Consider the following 19,344-nt stretch of genomic DNA (forward strand, 5'->3'; position numbering starts at 1 on the left):
AGAAGCCGCTAGAGCACCTGGCTAGAGCCTGGCTGGGCTGCTGATCTACTGAACGCTGTCTCGGTGTCATTTCTTCTTCACCGACTCGTCCACACCCTTGGGAAGCCCTGGGCCTGGACCCCAACATCTGGGACAGCCCCGGCGCCACGCGGGAAGTGAAGGACCGGCGTCCTTCCGCACGGGCTCCATCTGAGGCTGATTCGGGCCCCGCCATGGCCGACAAAATCCAGATGTCACTGGACGATATCATTAGGCTGGACCGGAGCCAGTGCGACGGCCAAGGCGGGGGCCGCGGCCGTGGCGGGGGCGGGGGCGGGTGCAGGGACCGAGGCTGAGACCGAGGCCGGGCCGGCTCCCAGGGAGGCCACGGCCAGGGCCACGGCCACGGCGGGGACAGGTACCACGGCCGGGACCCAGGCAGGGCCAGTTCCCAGGGAGGCCTCCCCGGAGAGCTGGGGCGGCGGGTCGTTCCGGAACAGGGCGGCCCTTGGCCGAGGCAGGAACCGGCCGGCACCCTACAGAAGGCCCAGACAGCTTCCCCACGAGTGGCAACACGACCGCTTCCGCAGGGCATTCGGCACGGATACCGGCCTGACCATCTGGGGGAAGCTGCTGTTGTCCAACCTGGATTTTGGAGCGTCCGAAGCGGACATCCAGCAGCTCTTTGCGGAGTTCGGGCCTCTGAAGCAGGCCGCTGCCCATTACGACCTCTCTGGCCGCAGCCTGGGAACAGCCCACGTGCACTTTGAAAGGAAGGCAGAAGCCCTGGAAACCAGGAAACAGTACAATGGCATCCCTTTGGATGGCCGTCCCCTCCACATCCAGATCCTCACCTCGCAGATGCACACGCAGCCCAGGCCGGTACCAAGTGTCAACAGAGGCTGGGTGACTACAAACCGAGGATCTGGAGGCTTCGGCGGCGGCACCACTCAGGACCGCGCCCACGGAGGCAAGCGGTGTCCAGGCAGGCGCAGGGGGTGCCATTCAAAGCCACACATCTCGGCGGTGGAGTTGGACGCCCAGCTGGACGCTTAGAGCGCGATGAGGGACACCCAGCAGTTGGACGCCCAAAAGGGCGCTTACAACTCGATGAGGGACACCAAAAGGATGAACGCCCACCTGGGCGCTTACCATGCCATGAGGGACACCAAAAAGTTGGACTCCCAGAAGGACGCTTACAGCTCCATGAGGGACACCGAGAAGTTGGACTCCCAGCTGGACGCTGACAGCGCGATGAAGGACGCCGAGGACTTGGACGCCCTGCTGGACCATGACGATGCGATGATGGACACCAGCTAAAGCACCAGCAAGTCAGTGTGTGCGAGGATGGCCAGGGACCTGGGGCCAATGATGGAAATGTTTCTTCTGTTTGGAAATAGGATTCAAAACTCCTAGAAAGATTTTTCATTAACTTTTATTTTATTCAATAACTCTGAAAAAGATGTTTTGTGCCGAGGTCATTTTCGGGATTCATTTTACCGGTTGCTGTTTTCACCTTTGCCATAATCACCCAAAAAGGTGTGGGAAAAACAAACAAACAACAAACAAACGAACAAAATAACTCCTTCCCTAAGATAAAACAACAACAAAATGCCCTCCTCAGAAGAATAGGTTGATCCCGCCTTTCCAATTTCTGAGGCTTTGGCAAGCCCAGGTGTCCAGGCCTGGACTTGGTCTCTGGGTGGGGGCCGGACCATCCATCCACAGATTGAGCGGGGTCGGGGGAGGGTTGGGGGTGGGGCGTTGGGGGGTGGGCGTGGGTGGGGTGTCGATCAGATGGACAGGCCAGGACATCATCTTTGGCTGTGGATTACAGAATTTGGGTGGACTGGGGCAGGGGCTGAAGAGCCCATCCTTCCCTCTGCTGGTCCAGAAGTGTCAATGCAAGCCCCCCTCTTGCAACCGCCTGTGGGGAAAGCACAGACAGGTGACTGGACTTCCCCATTTCTGGCTAGACCCGAGGCGGGAAGGACATGCAGGGGGCGTTATCATTGAGAAGGCAGGGGCTGAAGGGTGTTCATGGATGGCGGCGGACCGTTCAAAGCAAGGAGTGTCCGTGCGTGACTGTGGATGTACATGCACAGACGTACACGCTCGTGCGCGCACACACAAACTCCCACACCCACACCCACACACCTATCCCTCCCGCCTCCAACCCCCCCGCCCCCCGCCACACACACACACACACACACACACACGAGCACAAGGTACCGCTAACAAGATATCTGCTGAGTGAGGCACGCCTAGGAGATTTTCCGTGGCTTTGTTTCCTTTTAGCCCAGACTGGGCCTCCCGGAGCCTGTCTAAGTATGTATTGTCCCCTCTTCCACCGAGAAACAACAGCTATGCTGTCCGGCAAGACGTGGAGACCGAGCCCTGCAGGCCTCCTTGGGCACCTGCCCCGTCCCCCAAGTCCTTTCCCAAGCCCCGTGAATCGCTTGGGCGGGCCAGTGGCGCCCTCTCCTGATCCTGGAGCGCCAATGCAAGCCTCCTTCCCTCAACTTGAGGCCCAACCAGTGACTTTGGTCCTGGGGGAGGCTGATTGGTCGAGCGGGCGCCTGATTTGGCTCCTCCCACCAGCACTGGGGCTATTAAAGAACGCAGGGCCTTCTTTGCAGAGCTTCTCAGCCCTAGGCTTGTCGTGGTAGTGGTCGTCGTCCTCGTTCTTCAAGGGTGCTTTCAGGAGAGAGTTCTGGCCAAGACCCGGTCCCGGAACATAGAAGCCGCTAGAGCATCTGGCTAGAGCCTGGCTGGGCTGCTGATCCACTGAACGCTGTCTCGGTGTCATTTCTTCTTCACCAACTCGTCCACACACTTGGAAACCCCTGGGCCTGGACCCCAACATGGGACAGCCCCAACGCCGTGCAGGAAGTGCAGGACCAGCGTGCCTCCGCACGGGCTCGATTCGAGGCTGATTCAGGGCCCGCCATGGCCAACAAAATCCACATGTCACTGGACAACATCATTAGGCTGGACCGGAGTGAGCGGGACGGCCAAGGTGGGGGCCAAGGCCGTGGCGGGGGCAGAGGCAGGGGCAGGGACCAAGGCTGGGACCTAGGCCGCTCCCTGCCCCAGTCAACCAGACTTCTGCCAGGGGTGGCCCTGGCTTTCCTCGGTCCCACATTCTTGCTGCTCCCAGATCACCTGCTGTCAATCTCCTGGACCACACGGGGGAGCTCTTTGAAGTTGCAGAATATCTCGCCATCTGGCAGGTGGATGCAGCGCATGAGGTGGATCTCTACCTTAGAGTTCATGCACTGTCCCGTGTTGTGGGTGACCGTGGCATACTTCCAGCTCTTTGGGCTCCAGTCACTTGGCAGCCGCCATTTTGTTTTTTAAATATATTTCCTTGATTTTTTAACAGAGTGGAATGGAGAGGGATAGATATTTAGAAACCTCAAAGATAGAGAAACCTCAATCAGCTGCCTCCTGCACACCTCCTACTGGGGATGTGCCCTCAACCAAGGTATATGCCCTTGACCAGAATCGAACCTGGTACCCTTTAGTCTGCAGGCCGATGCTCTGTCCACTGAGCCAAACCAGTTAGGGCGGCAGCCGCCATTTTGAAATGGCAAAGGTCAATCCCTCTCTTTTATCCTCTCCCCGCTGCCCCAAATCCGGCATGTTAACTTCCCCGGCCGTGTGTCCACGTCACTCCTGTGAGTTCGTCCCTCTGTCCATCAGAGGCGCCTTCCACGAAATTTTTCAAAATCCCCTTTTAGAGGCCGGAGCATGCGCGTCATTAAGTGGTCGACCGGGCTGTGCCGGGCAGGCGTGTGCCGAGTGAGCCTCGCTCACCGGGCTCTACTTTGTGGCCGTTATCTGAGTCGCAGAGCTCCGTAGGTGGGGGCCGGTATGGGCGGTGCGTGGAGGATGGCGGAGGACGAGGCAGGTTGGTACGAGCGCACACGTGGTCCCTGTCGTCAGATATGGTTCTTCATTTTTCTGTGAGCGAGCTTGGGCCGACTCTGTGTCCAGGCCTTCCGGCGACACAGTGGTTCTAGGCGCCTGCGGAATTTTTTCAAAGTCCTGATTCGGAAGCACGTTTGACAGGGCGTTGCCCGCACGTGCAAAGTGGTGAGGGAGGCCGTGGACTGCCCGGCCCTCTTCTCTTGCTGCCACCTGTCCATGGCACGCTATTTACGTGCTTTGGGGGGTCAACCAGATAGCTCCGTCCCTTACTTTTGCACCCCCCCCCCCGCCCTTCTTTGGTGGTGATGGTGTCCCGTGGGGTCTCTGTTGGCCGCGACTCGCTTCCGGGAGTCCAGCGTGATCTGAAGACAGAGGCCCCCATCACTGGCACCATGCATGTTTTGCCTAAAGTTGGCATTTTGTACCACGAGATGAGTGTGGACACGCTGTCCTCGGGTGATTGGACAACAGGGGGTGTGCCCGGGAGCTTCTCGGCAGCGACCAGAAGCATGACTACCCCGTCTATGCTGCACGAGCGAAAGCCATAAGCATAGGGCCTGCGAGCACTGGCTGCTGCTGTACGTCTCAGACCCTGTCCCCGAGGACTGTGCTCTCCCCCTCCGCGTGGTAAGAGAATGGAGGGCTTTACATGGCGAAGCTGAAGTGCAGTCTCGTTTTCTGGACGGTTTTCTCCGCCCTGTTTCCCTTATGCTCGCTGGGGGGCCGCCTCGCTCCCCGCCCCGTTTTTGTAGCAGATCGATTGATATGGTGACGTAGCGCTCTCCCGGGTGGGCCTAAGCTGCGCCAGCCAAGAGACAGACATTCCTTGGCGAATGGGACTGCTCTTCTCGCTCTACCCGCTGGCCCCTCTCCTCTCCTCCCTGATAGTCGGCGGTGCGTGGAAGGGAAGGGGTAAGGAACCCGCCCGACCTTGGTGTCACGCTGGTGGTCTCTCTTACGCAGTGGACACCCTCCGCTCGCCTTTCCCGGCCTGCGTTGCCGCAGGCGCCCCTCCCCGAAGCGGGGAGGGGCTGTCCATCATCACTCCGCATGCGCCTCCCCGTTGGGCGTGTTGTCGCTGTTTCACCTTGGCCCTTGGTGGGTGCCCCTGGAGCTCTCCTGGATGTCCTGCAGGTGCCCGAGGCTGAGCTGGTGGTGTGCTTTCCCGCTCCCCTCGAGCCCACAGCCAGGCTGCTGCTGTCGGCGGTGCTCTGGAGGGGAGTCCCGGGGGAGTCTGGCTGGATAAGGGGAAGGCACGTCCGTCCCCCTCCCGGAAGGGGGACCGGGCCCTGCAACGTGTGCTGCGCTGGCGAATGCGATGGGGCCGAGTCAGCGGTGCCGGCCGCTGGCTGACCGTGAGAGTTAATTTTGTCCTGCCGCCTGTTCTTCCGTTACTGTAGTGTGTTTTTTTTCTCTCTTACAACATGCCAGTGTTCCCGACGCAACACCACGGGCTCTCTTTTAGTTAACTGTGGATGAGGCCCCCAGTGAGGCAAGAGGACGAAGCCCAGAGGCAGTACGGACTCGCTACTGCTGCGCTCTCTCACTCCACGGCCCCTCTTGCGAGCGCTTGTTGTGTGTCCATCGTGTGCTTGGCCCTGTCCCAGTCGGGTCTTCCCCCTTCCCCCCTGTTCCCTCGGAAGTGTCTCCACGTGGCTCCCCCGGCCCGATGGGGTGTTTCTGCTGGGGTTGGGGGACAACGCGTCCTCAGTGAGAAAGCCTTCTCTAGCGATCCGAGAGGGTGCCCTGGGGTACCGGACCACCCAGCTGACACCCCTAATCTGGAAGCGCGTTGTGTTAGCAGCCTCTGTGTTTGGGCTCTTGTGCTCCTCTCGCACAGGCTTCGAGGGGCCTAGTGGCGACGCCGCTGTGCCTTACCTTGGCCCGCAACTTCAACCTTCGAGTCTGGGGAGGGTCCTGCCGGGCGGGGCTGGCATCTGTCGCGGAAGTGCTGCGTTACGTGAGCGTGCACGCGCGCGTTGCTGCATGCGCATCCCCTGCACCGGGGCAGATTCTCTCCAGTTGCGTGTCAAAGCGGTTGGGGGGCCGAGGAGGACTTCCCCGTCCCAAGCGTTCCTGCTCGCACGCCTTGATGCGAGTCCCTGTCTGGGTCGGACCAGGCAGATAAACGGATTGGCGGCTAGAGAGAAGCCGCAGTGGTTCCCCTGTGGTTGCTGAGGGTCGCTTGTATGGCCTTTCCTCGTTGGGGTGGGCCTTGGCTGCGGCGGGAGGAGGCTTCGAAGTTGTGTGCTTGGGAGGATTGTCCCAGGCGACACGGGGCCGCCCTGTGTGTCTGTGGTGGTGGGATCCCCGTGTTTGTTTACCCGGTGTCCAGGTCCGGTGCCTTGCCTTGATGTGTGTCCTCTGCTGTGCATGCCTGGGAGAAAGAGGGGACTCTAGGTCCTCTTGGCTGAGCATCACAGGCGGTGGTGGCCGTAGCCAGTGGGCGGCGGGGCCTGGAACCACCTGTGAGGTTGGTTGAAGTTTGTTTCCGGTGGAAGCCAGTCAGCATTTCCTGGGTCTCTGTGGGATGTCCCGTGGACCTGGAGGGGCCTCGTCGTTGATACCCACATTTGTCCCGGTGCGGCGAACTGACTCATTTCCCGGCCTTGTCCTTTTTCTCCTTCCGTTCTTTCTCGCCAAGCGAACCGTGTCCTCAACTCACCTCGCCGGGTGGCCCTGAGTCCAGCTCAGCCCACTCGTGCAGTCACTGCTGCACCTCCCCCCCCCCCCCCCCGCGCCTCGCTGCCCGGGGGTGGTAGCCTCATCTCCGTGTCCATCTGTCGGTCCCATCTGCCTAGCCGATGCCCTTACGGGGCCATGCCTGCAGTCGTGTGTCGCCTCCTGGGCCGGCCGCCGCTCCGCTCTGTGCCCGCCTCCTCCCGCTGTTGTGGCATTATCGTTGCGTGGGCGCGCGAGGGTCCGTCTCCCGCTGCGCGGCCCAGTTCAGAAGGGCATGCCCGAGTGCCGACCGAGTCACGACCAGCTATCGTGATCTCCGTCCACGCGTCACCCTGGAAGGGGCCCCCAGGCTCTGGCCTGGGATGTCCCTTGTCTGTGTGTGCGTGTCCCGGCTGTCAGGCTGTCTGCCTGGGTGCCATATCCAGCATCACTCTCGGCCGCCATTGGGCCCCCCGGGGGGATGCCCCACACCCGTGCCCCTCCATGGCGCTGCCGCATGTGCTGCGCCCTCATCCACGGGTGCGGGCGGTGCTTCCACCTCACCGCCGCTGGTAGCAGTCCGCCCCTTGCTGGGTTTGGTGCAGTGTGGAGCGGGCCCCGCCGCTCACCTTGTTGCCCAAGGCTCTGCAAGCCCTCGCCCGCTCACTCGCTATTGCTCGCTTCCTCCAGTGCTCGGCACGTCCGCCCGCGCCTGGAGAACGCACCGCGGGGGCACGGCCTCTGGCTCCCCGCGCTCTCCTACCTGGTTGACCCTGCCAGGACCATATGCTTGTCTCAAAGATTAAGCCATGCATGTCTAAGTACGCACGCCGGTACAGTGAAACTGCGAATGGCTCATTAAATCAGTTATGGTTCCTTTGGTCGCTCGCTCCTCTCCTATGTGGATAACTGTGGTAATTCTAGAGCTAATACATGCCGATGGGTGCTGACCCCCCTCGAGGGAGGAGGTGCGTGCAGTTATCAGATCAAAACCAACCCGGACAGCCTCCCCTCTGTCCCTCTCGGGCCGTGGGGGTGGGTGCGGACGGCTTTGGTGACTCTAGATAACCTTGGGCCTATCGCACGCCCCCGCCTCTGTGGCAGCGACCACCCATTTGAACGTCGAGGGACCCTGAGAAACAGGTACCACATCCATGGAAGGCAGCAGGCACGCAAATTACCCACTCCCGACCCGGGGAGGTAGTGACGAAAAATAACAATACAGGACTCTTTCGAGGCCCTGTAATTGGAATGAGTCCACTTTAAATCCTTTAACGAGGATCCAATGGAGGGCAAGTCTGGTGCCAGCAGCCACGGTAATTCCAGCTCCAATAGCGTATATTAAAGTTGCTGCAGTTTAAAATCTCGTAGTTGGATCTTGGGAGCGAGCGGGGTGGGCGGTCTTTCGCGAGGCGAGCCACTGCCAGTCCCCGCCCCTTTGCCTCTCGGAGCCCCCTGGATGCTCTTAGCTGAGTGTCCCGCGGGGCCCGAAGCGTTTACTTTGAAAAAATTAGAGTGTTCAAAGCAGGCCCGAGCTGCCTGGATACCGCAGGTAGGAATAATGGAATAGGACCGCGGTTCTATTTTGTTGGTTTTCGGAACTGAGGCCATGATTAAGAGGGACGGCCGGGGGCATTCGTATTGTGCCACTGGAGGTGAAATTGGACTGGTGAAAGATGGACCAGAGCGAAAGCATTTGCCAAGAATGTTTTCATTAATCAAGAACTAAAGTCAGAGGTTGAACATGATCAGATACCGTCGTAGTTCCGACCATAAATGATGCCGACTGGCGATGTGGCGGCGTTATTCCCATGATCCTCCGGACAGCTTCCGGGAAACCAAAGTCTTTGGGTTCTGGGGGGTGTATGGTTGCAAAGCTGAAACTTAAAGGAATTGACGGAAGGGCACCACCAGGAGTGGAGCCTGCGGCTTAATTTGACTCAACACGGGAAACTCACCCAGCCCGGAATCAGACAGGATTAACAGATTGAGAGCTCTTTCTCGATTCCGTGGGTGGTGGTGCATGGTCGTTCTTAGTTGATGGAGCGATTTGTCTGGTTAATTCTGATAACGAACGAGACTCTGGCATGCTAACTAGTTATGCGACCCCCGAGCGGTCAGCATCCCCCAACTTCTTAGAGGGACAAGTGGCGTTCAGCCACCCGAGATTGAGCAATAACCGGTTTGTGATGCCCTTAGATGTCCCGGCTGCACGGCTCTACACTGACTGGCTCAGTGTGTGCCTACCCTATGCTGGCAGGCGCGGGTAACCTGTTGAACCCCATTTGTGATGGGGAACGGGGATTGCAATTATTCCCCATGAACGAGGAATTCCCAGTAAGTGCGGGTGATAAACTTGCGTTGATCAAGTCCCTGCCCTTTGTACACACCGCCCGTTGCCACTACCGATTGGATGGTTTAGTGAGGCCCTAGGATGGGCCCGGCCGGGGTTGGCCCACGGCCCTGGTGGAGTGCTGAGAAGGCGGTGGAACCTGACTCTCTAGAGGAAGTAAAAGTCGTAACAAGGTTTCCATAGGTGAACCTGTGGAAGGATCATTAACGGAGAAAGGGGCGACTGAGCCTAAGTCCTTACGTGTTCGGTCAGTTGGGTCGCTGTCCTCTGGCTTAACCCCTGTGGTTTTTGAGGCCCGGGCCGGTTCAGGGCGGCGCCAGGTGCTGCCTGGCTCCCACAGGTCTGGAGAGAAGGAGCGAGCAGGGACTCGGAGGGGGCCTTGGGGTGCCCCCGTTGCCCATGCCTGCCACCTTGTGGTTCATTTTCACCCTCACCCCCAGCCGCAAGAAGACAAGGGCACACATTGTGGGCGTTCCCCCCCAGGCTCGTCTCGGGAACGGGGCCGCGGTCGCCCCTTCCAGCCGCCTGCCCTGGGCGCGGGTCATCCTGTCTTTCCCGTCAGGAGCACAACCATCTGCCCCGTGTCTCTCGTCCGCCATCCACCACCCGCAGTGCGGTCTGGTGTGCGCACGCGCGTTTAGGGTGTCCTGCCTCCCCCCGCCCCACAGGCCGCGCCCAGTGCCCCAGCCTGCACCCCACTTCCTGTCGCAGCCCCTCACCCCAAGATGGTGAGGGGCCTGGGCTGGGGTTGTGGGGACAGGACGCTGTGGTGGAGGGAGAGAAGGGTGGTTCGACCCCGGGACGCGTGTTGACATGTGTCGCGTGGGGTTTCCCGGGTTGGCGTCAGCCAGGTGGTGGAAACGACGGTGGTTGGTCGGTGCTGAAGGGGCGTTGGGGGGGATGATGCATGTTGCCAGGTCAGCGGGCGGCCAAGTCATGGGCAGGCCCCGTCTGGGCTCTGTACCCACCTGTGTGCAGGTTGCGGAAACCGTTGGGTTGAGGGGTCGAGGCATCCGGGGTGGAGGCGCACGTTGGAACTTGGTTCCCCACCCCGTTCGCTCCCCCCTTTCCAGGTACCTAACGCGTCCAGGTGCGGAGGTTTAAAGACCCCTGGGGGTCGCCCGTCCGCCTTGGGTCAGGGGCTTTCGGCCCATGGGGAGGGTCAGGGGAAAGGTCCCTGTGCCCTTTCCCCCCCTTTTCCCTCCCCTACTCCCGGTCCCCTTGGGGGCCGTTGCTTCGGACCACCCCATGGTCATTCCTTCCCTACCTACAGAGTCTGATCTTGTTTGTCTCATTCTTAGACGGCTGCCTGAGGCGCGCCCGCCCCCCACCAGTGGGATGGGCGGGGGGGGGGGGGGGGGGGGGGGGGGGGGGGGAGCCATGCCAGGGAGCAAAAACCAAAACGTTAAGACTCTTAGTGGTGGATCACTTGGGACGTGCATCGATGAAGAACGCAGCTAGATGCGAGAATTAATGTGAATTGCAGGACACATTGATCATCGACACTTCAAACGCACTTGCGGGCCAGGGTTCCTACCCGGGCTATGCTTGTGTGAGCATCGCTTGCCGATCAAACGCGTCCTGGGTTGTCTTGCACTGCTGGGGTTTCCTCGAAGGGCTGTTCCTTGGGCCCTGCATCCCCGGAAGTGTAGACGATGGTGTCTGTGCCCCCCGTGAGAGAAGGGAGAGGCCCTGAAGCGATGGTTTTCTCTCTCAGGAGCTTCCTGGAGCTGCACGTGGCCAACGGGAAGAGAGAGTTGTGGTTGTGGGGCCCATTGTGGTGACAGTGTCCCCTTCCCCACTCCGGCTCTGCCTGGGTTGTGGCTCGAGCCAAGGCCGAGTCATGGGCGGGGTTGCGCCACGGGGACACGTGCCCCGGTGGTGCCACTCGGGACTCCACAGTGTCCTCCCCAACCGAGCGCTCCACAACCTGGGCTGTGGCTGCGCTGCATCACGCGTTGACGGGCCCATTGTGTGTGTGTGTGTGTGTGTGTGTGTGTGTGAGTGTGTCTGGGGTGGGTTCGTGTGCTTTGTGGGGCTACGGCATCATCATGGCCCATGCATCCACTCCCCCTACCCAGAGACCACCACCAAACTCACACCCCCTCTGCTGGCAAAAGGCCACCCCTTCTCCTGCCAGCTTGAGCTCCTGTCTGTAAGACCCCCTCCTCGCCTCGCCCAGTCCTCAGGGTAAGGCAGGCAGAGAGGGAGAGGCGGGACATATCGTGCATGGTGTCCCCCATGTGTGCAGGTAAGGGTTCCTCTCACCGGCCTCGTCTGGGGAAGACGCTCTCTCCATGGTGTGTGTGCGTGCACCCCTTCCTAGACATCACCTCAGATCAGACCTGGCGACACGATGAATTTAAGCATATTAGCGGAGGAAAAAAAACTAACCAGGATTCCCTCAGTAACAGTGAGTGAACTGGGAAGAGCACAGCGCAGAATCCCCGCCCAGCTGTGGGGCACGGGAAATGTGGCATAGAGAAGGGCCCCACTCCCCAGCGCTATTTTATCAATGTCATTTCTAAGGAGTTTGTTTTTTTTTTTTTTAAAAAAAAAAACCAGGTTAGAAGGTCAAATCTTCAAAGTGCATGCAAGCTGCTCCTCCCTGGAGGTCCGGACTGTTTGTTCAAGAGCATCTCCAGGAAGGCCTGTAGGGATGGTGCCTCCACATTCTGGAAGGTGTTCTGGACTCTGCCAAACAGGATGAAGTATTTTGCCTCCAGCCAGATGAACACAAAGTGGTTCTCATTGAACAGGATGGAGACTCCAGGGCGGCACCTGGTGAAGACAAAGGTAGGTAAGTTAACAGTAATAGTTTCCACGCTATAGAAACACATGCTGCAGGTTCGGGCGCGGGAAATGTGGCACACAGAAGGCCCACTCCCCTGCGCTGCTGTATCAATGTCATTTTTAAGGAGGTTTTTTTTTTTTTAACTGATTTCTTGAGCCCACGCCTACACGCAGAACAAATGGAACAGGCTACTCCTCTGAAGCTGCAGTCCTGGACTCCTTGACGCTGGGCTGGGCAGGGCCCTGCCAGCCATGGCTTTGGCTCTCCTCAGTCCCGTGTTCTTGCTGCTGCTGCTGCTGCTGATCCCAGATCATCTGCTCATCAATCAATTGGACCACGCTGGAGAGTTCGTTGAAGTTGCGGACGATGTCACCATCTGGAAAGGTGGATTTGGTGCATGAGGTGGATCTCTGTCCCGTGATGTGGGTGACCGTGGCATACTTCCTGCTCTTTTGGCTCCAGTAACTTGGCAGCCACCATTTTGTTTCTTAAATATTATTGATTGATTTTTTAACAGGGTGGAAGGGAGAGGGATAGAAAATTAGAAACCTCAGAGATAGAGAAACCTCAATCAGCTGCCTCGCACACACCTCCTACTGGGGATGTGCACACAACCAAGGTATATGCCCTTGACCGGAATCGAACCTGGGACCCTTTAGTCCGCAGGATGGTGCTCTGTCCACGGAGCCTAACCAGTTAGGGCGGCAGCTGCCATTTTGAAATGGCAAAGGTCAATCCCTCTCTTTTATACTCTCCCTGCCACCCCAAATCCGGCATGTTAACTTCCCCATTTGGATAGGACAAAATGCAAGTCCAAAACATTGTACAAGTACACTTTTTACTATACGGAGATGGATCAATCCCTTTGTGTTTTTGGTGTGTGTGTGTGTGTGTGTCTGTGTGTGTTTTAAAATATATCTTTATTGATTTCAGAGAGGAAGGGAGAGGGAGAGAGCGATAGAACATCCACGATCAGAGAGAATCACCGGTCAGCTGCATCCTGCAGACCCACACTGGGGATCTAGCCCGCAACCCAGGCATGTGCCCTTGACCCGAATCGAACCCGGGAGGCTTTGCGGTCCACAGGCTGACACTCTAAGCACTGAGCCAAACCTGTTAGGGCCATTTTGCTGTTGCTGTTTACAAAGAAAGAGGAAGGGAGAGGGAGAGGGAGAGGGAGAGGGAGAGAGAGAGGGAGAAAATTGATTTTCCACTTGTTTATTCATGTGTCCCTTACTTTTTTTAAAAAAAAAAAATATATATATATATATATACAACACTAGGAATGAGGGAATTTGTGGTCTCTACCCTGGGACCTTGGGCTGTGCCCTGAGGGCATTGGAAAAAGGAAAGTGACTTGTTACTATGGCATTCATGAGTCCAAAGTCATGTGATCCTAGAGGCATAGAAAAACAATAGTCTCAGATACCAGTAAGTTCAAAGATGATCTCCCTCAGGGAAGACACCCAGCCTAGGGCGTGACTACCCACTCACTATACCCTGCTTTGTACTTTAAAAAGTCTTTAATTTCAGAACATCCTGGTTGATCACGTTAGTTGTCTGAGTTTGCAAGGCCAGGCCTGGCTTTCCGGGAGTGGGTCAGGTTAGCATGTGGACCCGTTTTATCCACAAAACAAAGCTTCTTATGTATTGACACCTTCCATTTTATCCTTTTGCATTACATTTAGTTTTATTAACGGATGTCTCCCCCAACACATTCAATTCCAAAAACAAAAAAAAAAAAGAGAAAATGAATCCGCCCTTGTTGTCTCTGGAGTACTCACCTCATTTAGGCTTTCAGAGTCCCTGGGGTTTCAAGGGCCCTGGTCCACAAAAGGTATTCTGGGTATGTCCACTCGGTCGGTCCTCAGTCACACCCCACCCCCCAAGAAAAATAGTTCCAGTTCCCCTTCAACTTCCAGTCCGCCCTCGGGGTCTTCCTGGAAAACCTAGGTGTTGGACTCAAGGAGATCAGATCTAGGGTCAGGGTCATGGTAAAAGTGAGTGTCAGGGTCAGGTCAGGTTTAGAGTCAGGGTCAGGGTCAGGGTTAGTGTTAGGTTTATTGTCAGGGTCAGCTTAGGGTCACCATCAGGGTTAGGTTTAGGGTCAGTGTCAGGGTTAGTGTGGGGATCAGGATCAGGGTCAGAGTCAGGGTCAGGGTCAGGTATAGATCCAGGGTCAGCGTAAGTGTCATGGTAAGTGTCAGTTTCAGGGTTAGTGTTAGGTTTATTGTCAGGGTCAGGGTCAGGTTTGGGTTAGGGTTAGAGTGAGTGTTAGGGTTGTTAGGGTTAGGGATGGGGTTGTTAAGTTTAGGTTTAGGGTGTTAAGGTGACGGTGAGGGTGAGTGTTTAGGCTGAGTGTGACGGTGAGGGTGAGGGTGAGGGTGAGAATGAGGGTTACGGGTAGGATTTATCATGGTCAGTATATCCATAACTGGAATAAGAAATGTGTTCTCAATCATGAAGATGTGACAACAGGAGGATGACTGAGAAAGGGAAAATCTGGTGACATATTTAAGGGCATATGAAAGGATCAAGCTGCTATGGCTGTTACCACATGTACAAATGATCTTTCCCAGGAAGTTGCTGGGGTCCAGCTCCAGCAAGTCCAGGGGTTCCCATGGAGGTGTGGACGGAGTTGGCGAAGAATGAATGACACAGAGGCAGCATTCAGTTGACCATCATGGTTGGGTTCTCTTTTTATTGTTCCATTACGTCATGGTATGTTTCAGGAAAGCTTCCAATGTTCCTAGTTTCATGTCCATCATCCTGTCTCTAGTCTCTATCTAGTTCTGTTGATTTTGATCTTGTCTAGGTTAACCTCTTGTGTCCCATGATAAGGGCTATTCCAAGGTCACTTGTCTACTGCTCTACTGATAAGCTACAAAGAAGTGACTGAAGGGACTGAAGGAGTTTATCCTGCCCAGTCAAGGTCATGCCCTCCCAGCCTTGCTGCTTGCCTTCCCTGGGACTTTCCTGTGTCAGTGGGTCTCCAGGGGCATATGTTCTGGTGCTTTCTCTGGTGGGCAGACCCCTGAGGATGTGGGCCCAACAAGTCCCACATTTATTGCCAACAGCCTTTGTCCAAGTTTTTCATAAGTAGTACATGGTATTTCTGTAACAATAGGGGGATTGACTGATTGATTTCCTTCTGTCGTCCTGTTAACCCCTAAGCTGGGGAAATGTCCGTTTCTCGGGGAGATGGTCCTGGTTAAAACACATAGCGCTTAAGAGGGGGAGCGGACATATGTCCTACACACCAGGTCCCTTGAAAAACGTAAGCTGTGCAGATGTTTCTTCCATGCTGTGACTGCGTCAAGCAGCCAAAGTGGATAGGCTCCCAGTAGGGACTAAAGTTAATTTTTTTTTTTACAAGAAGCCAAAATCCTCATGGAATACAATCAGTCATCCCAATATCGTCCAAGGTTTAGGAGTTTGCACATCAACGCAGTCTATTCAGATCATGAAGGAACTAGTCCCCGGAGGCAGTTTTCTCTCTTTTCTGAGAAAAAAAGGGATGCCATTTTCATCAGATGCTGCCTCCGGGTGTCGCATTTCAAATGAAAATTGTATACACAAGAACCATGCGGCAAGGAACTGACTAGAGGTGAAAAGAATATCCTGAAAACTGGCGACTTTGAAATGACTTCTCTAGAGGATGGTGGGTTGCAGTCATCTTCTGACTTCAAGCAGATTCCCCTGAAATGGGCAACACCCGACGCTCTTAAGAATGGGAGATACTGTTCCAAGAGTGATGCATGGAGCTTTGGAATCCTCCTCCAGGGGACCTTCAACTTAGGGGTCTGTATATACCCTTTTTTGCCACTGGGGGAGATTTTAATCCATCTTTTCAGATTTAAATGAATCGCTGCCTTTTTCATTGCCTGAAGAATTTTGACTCCTCCTCCCCAACATCCCCCCTCCTTGTTTTTCTCATTTGGAGAAGGATTATCACATGGATTTTCAGTTTTGTGTTTTTAAACCGCCATCGTACCGTTTTCTCCTTTCCTTCGCCTCTTCCTTAGGTCTGGTAGCACTTCCTGGTCATTGTTTGAGTGATGCTGTTTCTGACCTTTTCTGTCCTTTTCATAATTTTTCTCTCTTTCTCTTGATCTTCTTTCCCTTGATGTGTCCAATCCTTTCTGCCTGTTTCTCTCTCCTTACTCTTGATTAGTGGTGAAGGAGTCGTCTCCATTGATTTATCATTCTCATCAGCACTGCTTTCATGAGATTTAGATGCACTTCCTCTAGAAGATGAAGAAGACCCGCCAACAGGACCATTGTGTACTGCGTTATTCGGAGTGGGGTCCGTGCAATGAAACTCATTTTCAGGTATCATGTATAACTTCCTACATTTCAACTGCCCAGAGTAGCCGGTAGCTAATGCATGTAGACAACGCCTTTTCCCTTTTTCTTCTTTGCAGATTTTATGCACTCTTTTTTCCAAAGACTGACCCAGATTTAAAACTTTTGGGTAGCAAGGAAGTATTTTTGTTAGCACAATCAAGATATTCCTTATGTGAATATATTCACCTGTTTCAAGGCAATGTACCGATGCCTTGGTTAGATTGTAGTGCCATTTATGTACCACATGTCGGAAAGTTTCATAGTCTAGTTGATCAGCTTGATTTCCCTGATCAAATCCAGTTGCCCGCAGTATAGTCAGGAATCCTGGGTGGTTTCCACAATCCTTTTCGTATGTGGCTCTATCACTGTGCCACCTAGTCACAGTCTCTAACACAGAGCAAAGAAACCTCCCATATCAACGCGCTTCCTTTTCAGTACAGCTTGCCACTGTGAGTGAATACTATGTCAGAGAAAACTCGATGATAGCAAAGAACTGTGGAAAAATGTAGAGTTTTTTCTTTATGTAACAATCTAACAAAATGAGCACAGTAAATCACTGCTGCGGGGGCCTGGGCGGGTGCGGGAACCGAGGCTGGGACCGAGGCAGGGCCGGCTCTAAGAAAGGCCGCCATGGTGGCGAAGCGCAGGCTGCTGCCCCCGAGAGCTGGCAGTTCCGGAACAGGGGGGCCCTTGGCCGAGGCAGGAACCAGCCGGCGCCCTATAACAAGCTGAGACAGCTTCCTGACGAATGGCAACATGACCGCTTCCCCAGGGCCTTCGGCAGGGGCGCCAGCCTGATGACCGGGGGGAAGCTGCTGTTGTCCAACCTGGACTTCAGAGTGTCTGACGCGGACATCCAGCAGCTGTTTGCGGAGTTCGGGCCTATGAAGAAGGCCGCTGCCCATTACGACCGCTGTGGCCTCAGCCTGGGAACAGCCCATGTGCACTTTGAGCGGAAGGCAGACGCCCTGGCAGCCAGAAAACAGTACAACGGCATCCCTTTGCATGGCCATGCCCTCCACATCCAGATCCTCACCTCGCAGATAAACACGCAGCCCAGGACAGTACCCAGTGTCAACAGACGCTGGGTGAATACAAACCGAGGATCTGGAGGCTTCAGCAGCGGTGGCACTCAGGGCCGCGCCCACGGAGGCAACCGGTGTCCAGGCAGTCGCATGGGCCGCCATTCAAATCAACAAACCTGGGTGGGGGAGTTGGACGCCCAGCTGGACGCTTACAACTCCATGATGGGCCCCAAGCAGTTGGACGCCAAGCAGGACGCTTACAGAGGGATGAGGGGCACCCAGCAGTTGGACGCCCATAAGGGCGCTTACAACTCGATGAGGGACACCAAAAGGATGAACACCCATCTGGGCGCTTACAATGTGATGAGGGACACCAAAAAATTGGATGCCCAGAAGGACACTTACAGCTCCATGAGGGACACCGAGGAGTTCGACTCCCACCTGGACACTGATAGCGAGATGAGGGACACCGAGGACTTGGACGGCCAGAAGGACGCCAATGAGATGGACGCCCTGCTGGACGATGACGATGCAATGATGGACACAAGCTAAAGCACCAGCAAGTCAGTGTAAGCGAGGATGGCCAGGGACCAGGGGCCAATGATGGAGTTGTTTCTTCTATTTGGAAATAGGATTGAAAACTCCTAGAAAGATTTTTCATTAACTTTTATTTTATTCAATAACTCTGAAAAAGACCTGTTTTGTACCGAGTCATTTTCAGGATTCATTTTACCAGTTGCTGTTTTCACCTTGGCCATAATCACCCGAAAAGGTGTGGGAAAAACAGACAGACAAACAAACAAACAAACAAAATAACTCGTTCCCTCCGATAAAACAACAACAAAATACCCTCTTCAGAAAAAAAAGGTTGATCCCGCCTTTCCAATTTCTGAGGCTTTGGCAAGCCCAGGTGGCCAGGCCTGTACTTGGTCTCTGGGAGTGGGCCTGACCATCCATCCACTGAGTGAGCGGGGTGGGGGAGGGCGGGGGGTGAGGGCTGGGGGGGTTGGGCGTGGGTGGGGTGTCGATCAGATGGACAGGCCAGGATGTCATCTTTAGCTGTGGATTACAGAATTTGGGTGGACTGGGGCAGGGGCCGAAGAGCCCGTCCAGCCCTCTGCTGGTAGAGAAGCGTCAATGTAAGCCCCCCTCCTGCAACCTCCTGTGGGGCAAGAACAGACAGGTGACTGGACTTCCCCATTTCTGGCTAGACTCGAGGCGGGAAGGACGTGCAGGGGGCGTTGTCTCTGAGAAGGCAGGGGCTGAAGGGTGTTCATGGATGGCGATGGACCGTTCAAAGCAAGGAGTGTGCGTGCGTGACTGCGGATGTACACGCACAGACGCACACGCTCGCGCACACACACAAACTCCAACACTCACACCCACACCCACACACCTATCCCTCCCGCCTCCAACCCCCTCCACCCCCTGTGTCGTCCCCCCCCCCCACACACACACACAGGAGAACAAGGTCCCGCTAACAAGAAATGTGCCGAGTGAGGCAACCCTAGGAGATTTTCCGTTGCTTTGTTTCCTTTGGCACATCCTGTGCCCACCGGAGCCTGTCTAAGTATGTATTATCACCTCTTCCACCTAGAAAAAATGGCGATGCCGTCCCACAAGGTGTGTCTTTCTCCTCATGATCTTGCTTAGGGCTAGCTTCTCTTCTGTGTTCATGCAATGTCCTGTGATGTGGGTGACCCTGGCATACTTCCTGCCATTTTGTTTTTTAAATATATTTCATTGATTTTTTATCAGAGTGGAAGGGAGAGGGATAGAGAATTAGAAAACTCAATGATAGATAAACCTCAATCAGCTGCCTCCTGCACACCTCCTAGTGGGGATGTGCCTACAACCAAGGTATATGCCCTTGACCCGAATCGAGCCTGGGACCCTTTAGTCCGAAGGCCGATGCTCTGTCCAATGAGCAAAATCAGTTAGCTCGGCAGCCGCCATTTTGAAAGGGCAAATGTCAATCCCTCTCTTTTATCCTCTTGCCCCCTCCACAAATCCGGCATTTTAACTTCCCTGTTTGGATAGCACAAAATCCAAGTCCAAAACATTATACAAGTACACTTTTTACTATACAGAGGTGGATTAATACCTTTGTGTTGTTGTTGGTGTTTGAGTGTATGTGTGTGTGTCCCTGAGCTCCTGGGCGCTTCTGTGTGTGTTAACCCTTCAGGCCCTGCCTTCATTCAGCCAGCGTGGCCCCTGCTTGTCCTTCCCTTCTCTGGTCAATTTGAGGCACC

General features: G+C 55.5%; 1 protein-coding gene, 1 non-coding gene and 1 pseudogene across 2 annotated transcripts in view; all 3 read left to right on the forward strand.

Moving 5' to 3' along the window:
- LOC139000911 (THO complex subunit 4-like) overlaps positions 1-4,460 on the forward strand; it is a 37,472-nt gene extending 33,012 nt beyond the window's left edge. Inside the window, 3 exon segments of the mRNA XM_070402861.1 lie at positions 480-1,113; positions 2,869-2,998; positions 4,324-4,460. Coding sequence (XP_070258962.1) covers positions 480-1,113; positions 2,869-2,998; positions 4,324-4,460 — 901 coding nt within the window.
- A 5,875-nt stretch (positions 4,461-10,335) lies between these two features.
- Positions 10,336-10,488, forward strand: LOC139000915 (5.8S ribosomal RNA). Its single transcript, XR_011469742.1, has one exon. It is a non-coding gene; the product is annotated as a 5.8S ribosomal RNA (ribosomal RNA).
- A 6,118-nt stretch (positions 10,489-16,606) lies between these two features.
- Positions 16,607-17,644, forward strand: LOC139000912 (THO complex subunit 4 pseudogene; annotated as a pseudogene).
- Positions 17,645-19,344: the final 1,700 nt, after the last annotated feature.

The sequence above is a fragment of the Myotis yumanensis genome, unplaced genomic scaffold (assembly GCF_028538775.1).
Source record: "Myotis yumanensis isolate MYYU_CA2020_CCGP unplaced genomic scaffold, mMyoYum1.0.hap1 SCAF_41, whole genome shotgun sequence".
In the NCBI taxonomy this organism is placed as follows: Eukaryota; Metazoa; Chordata; class Mammalia; order Chiroptera; family Vespertilionidae; genus Myotis; species Myotis yumanensis.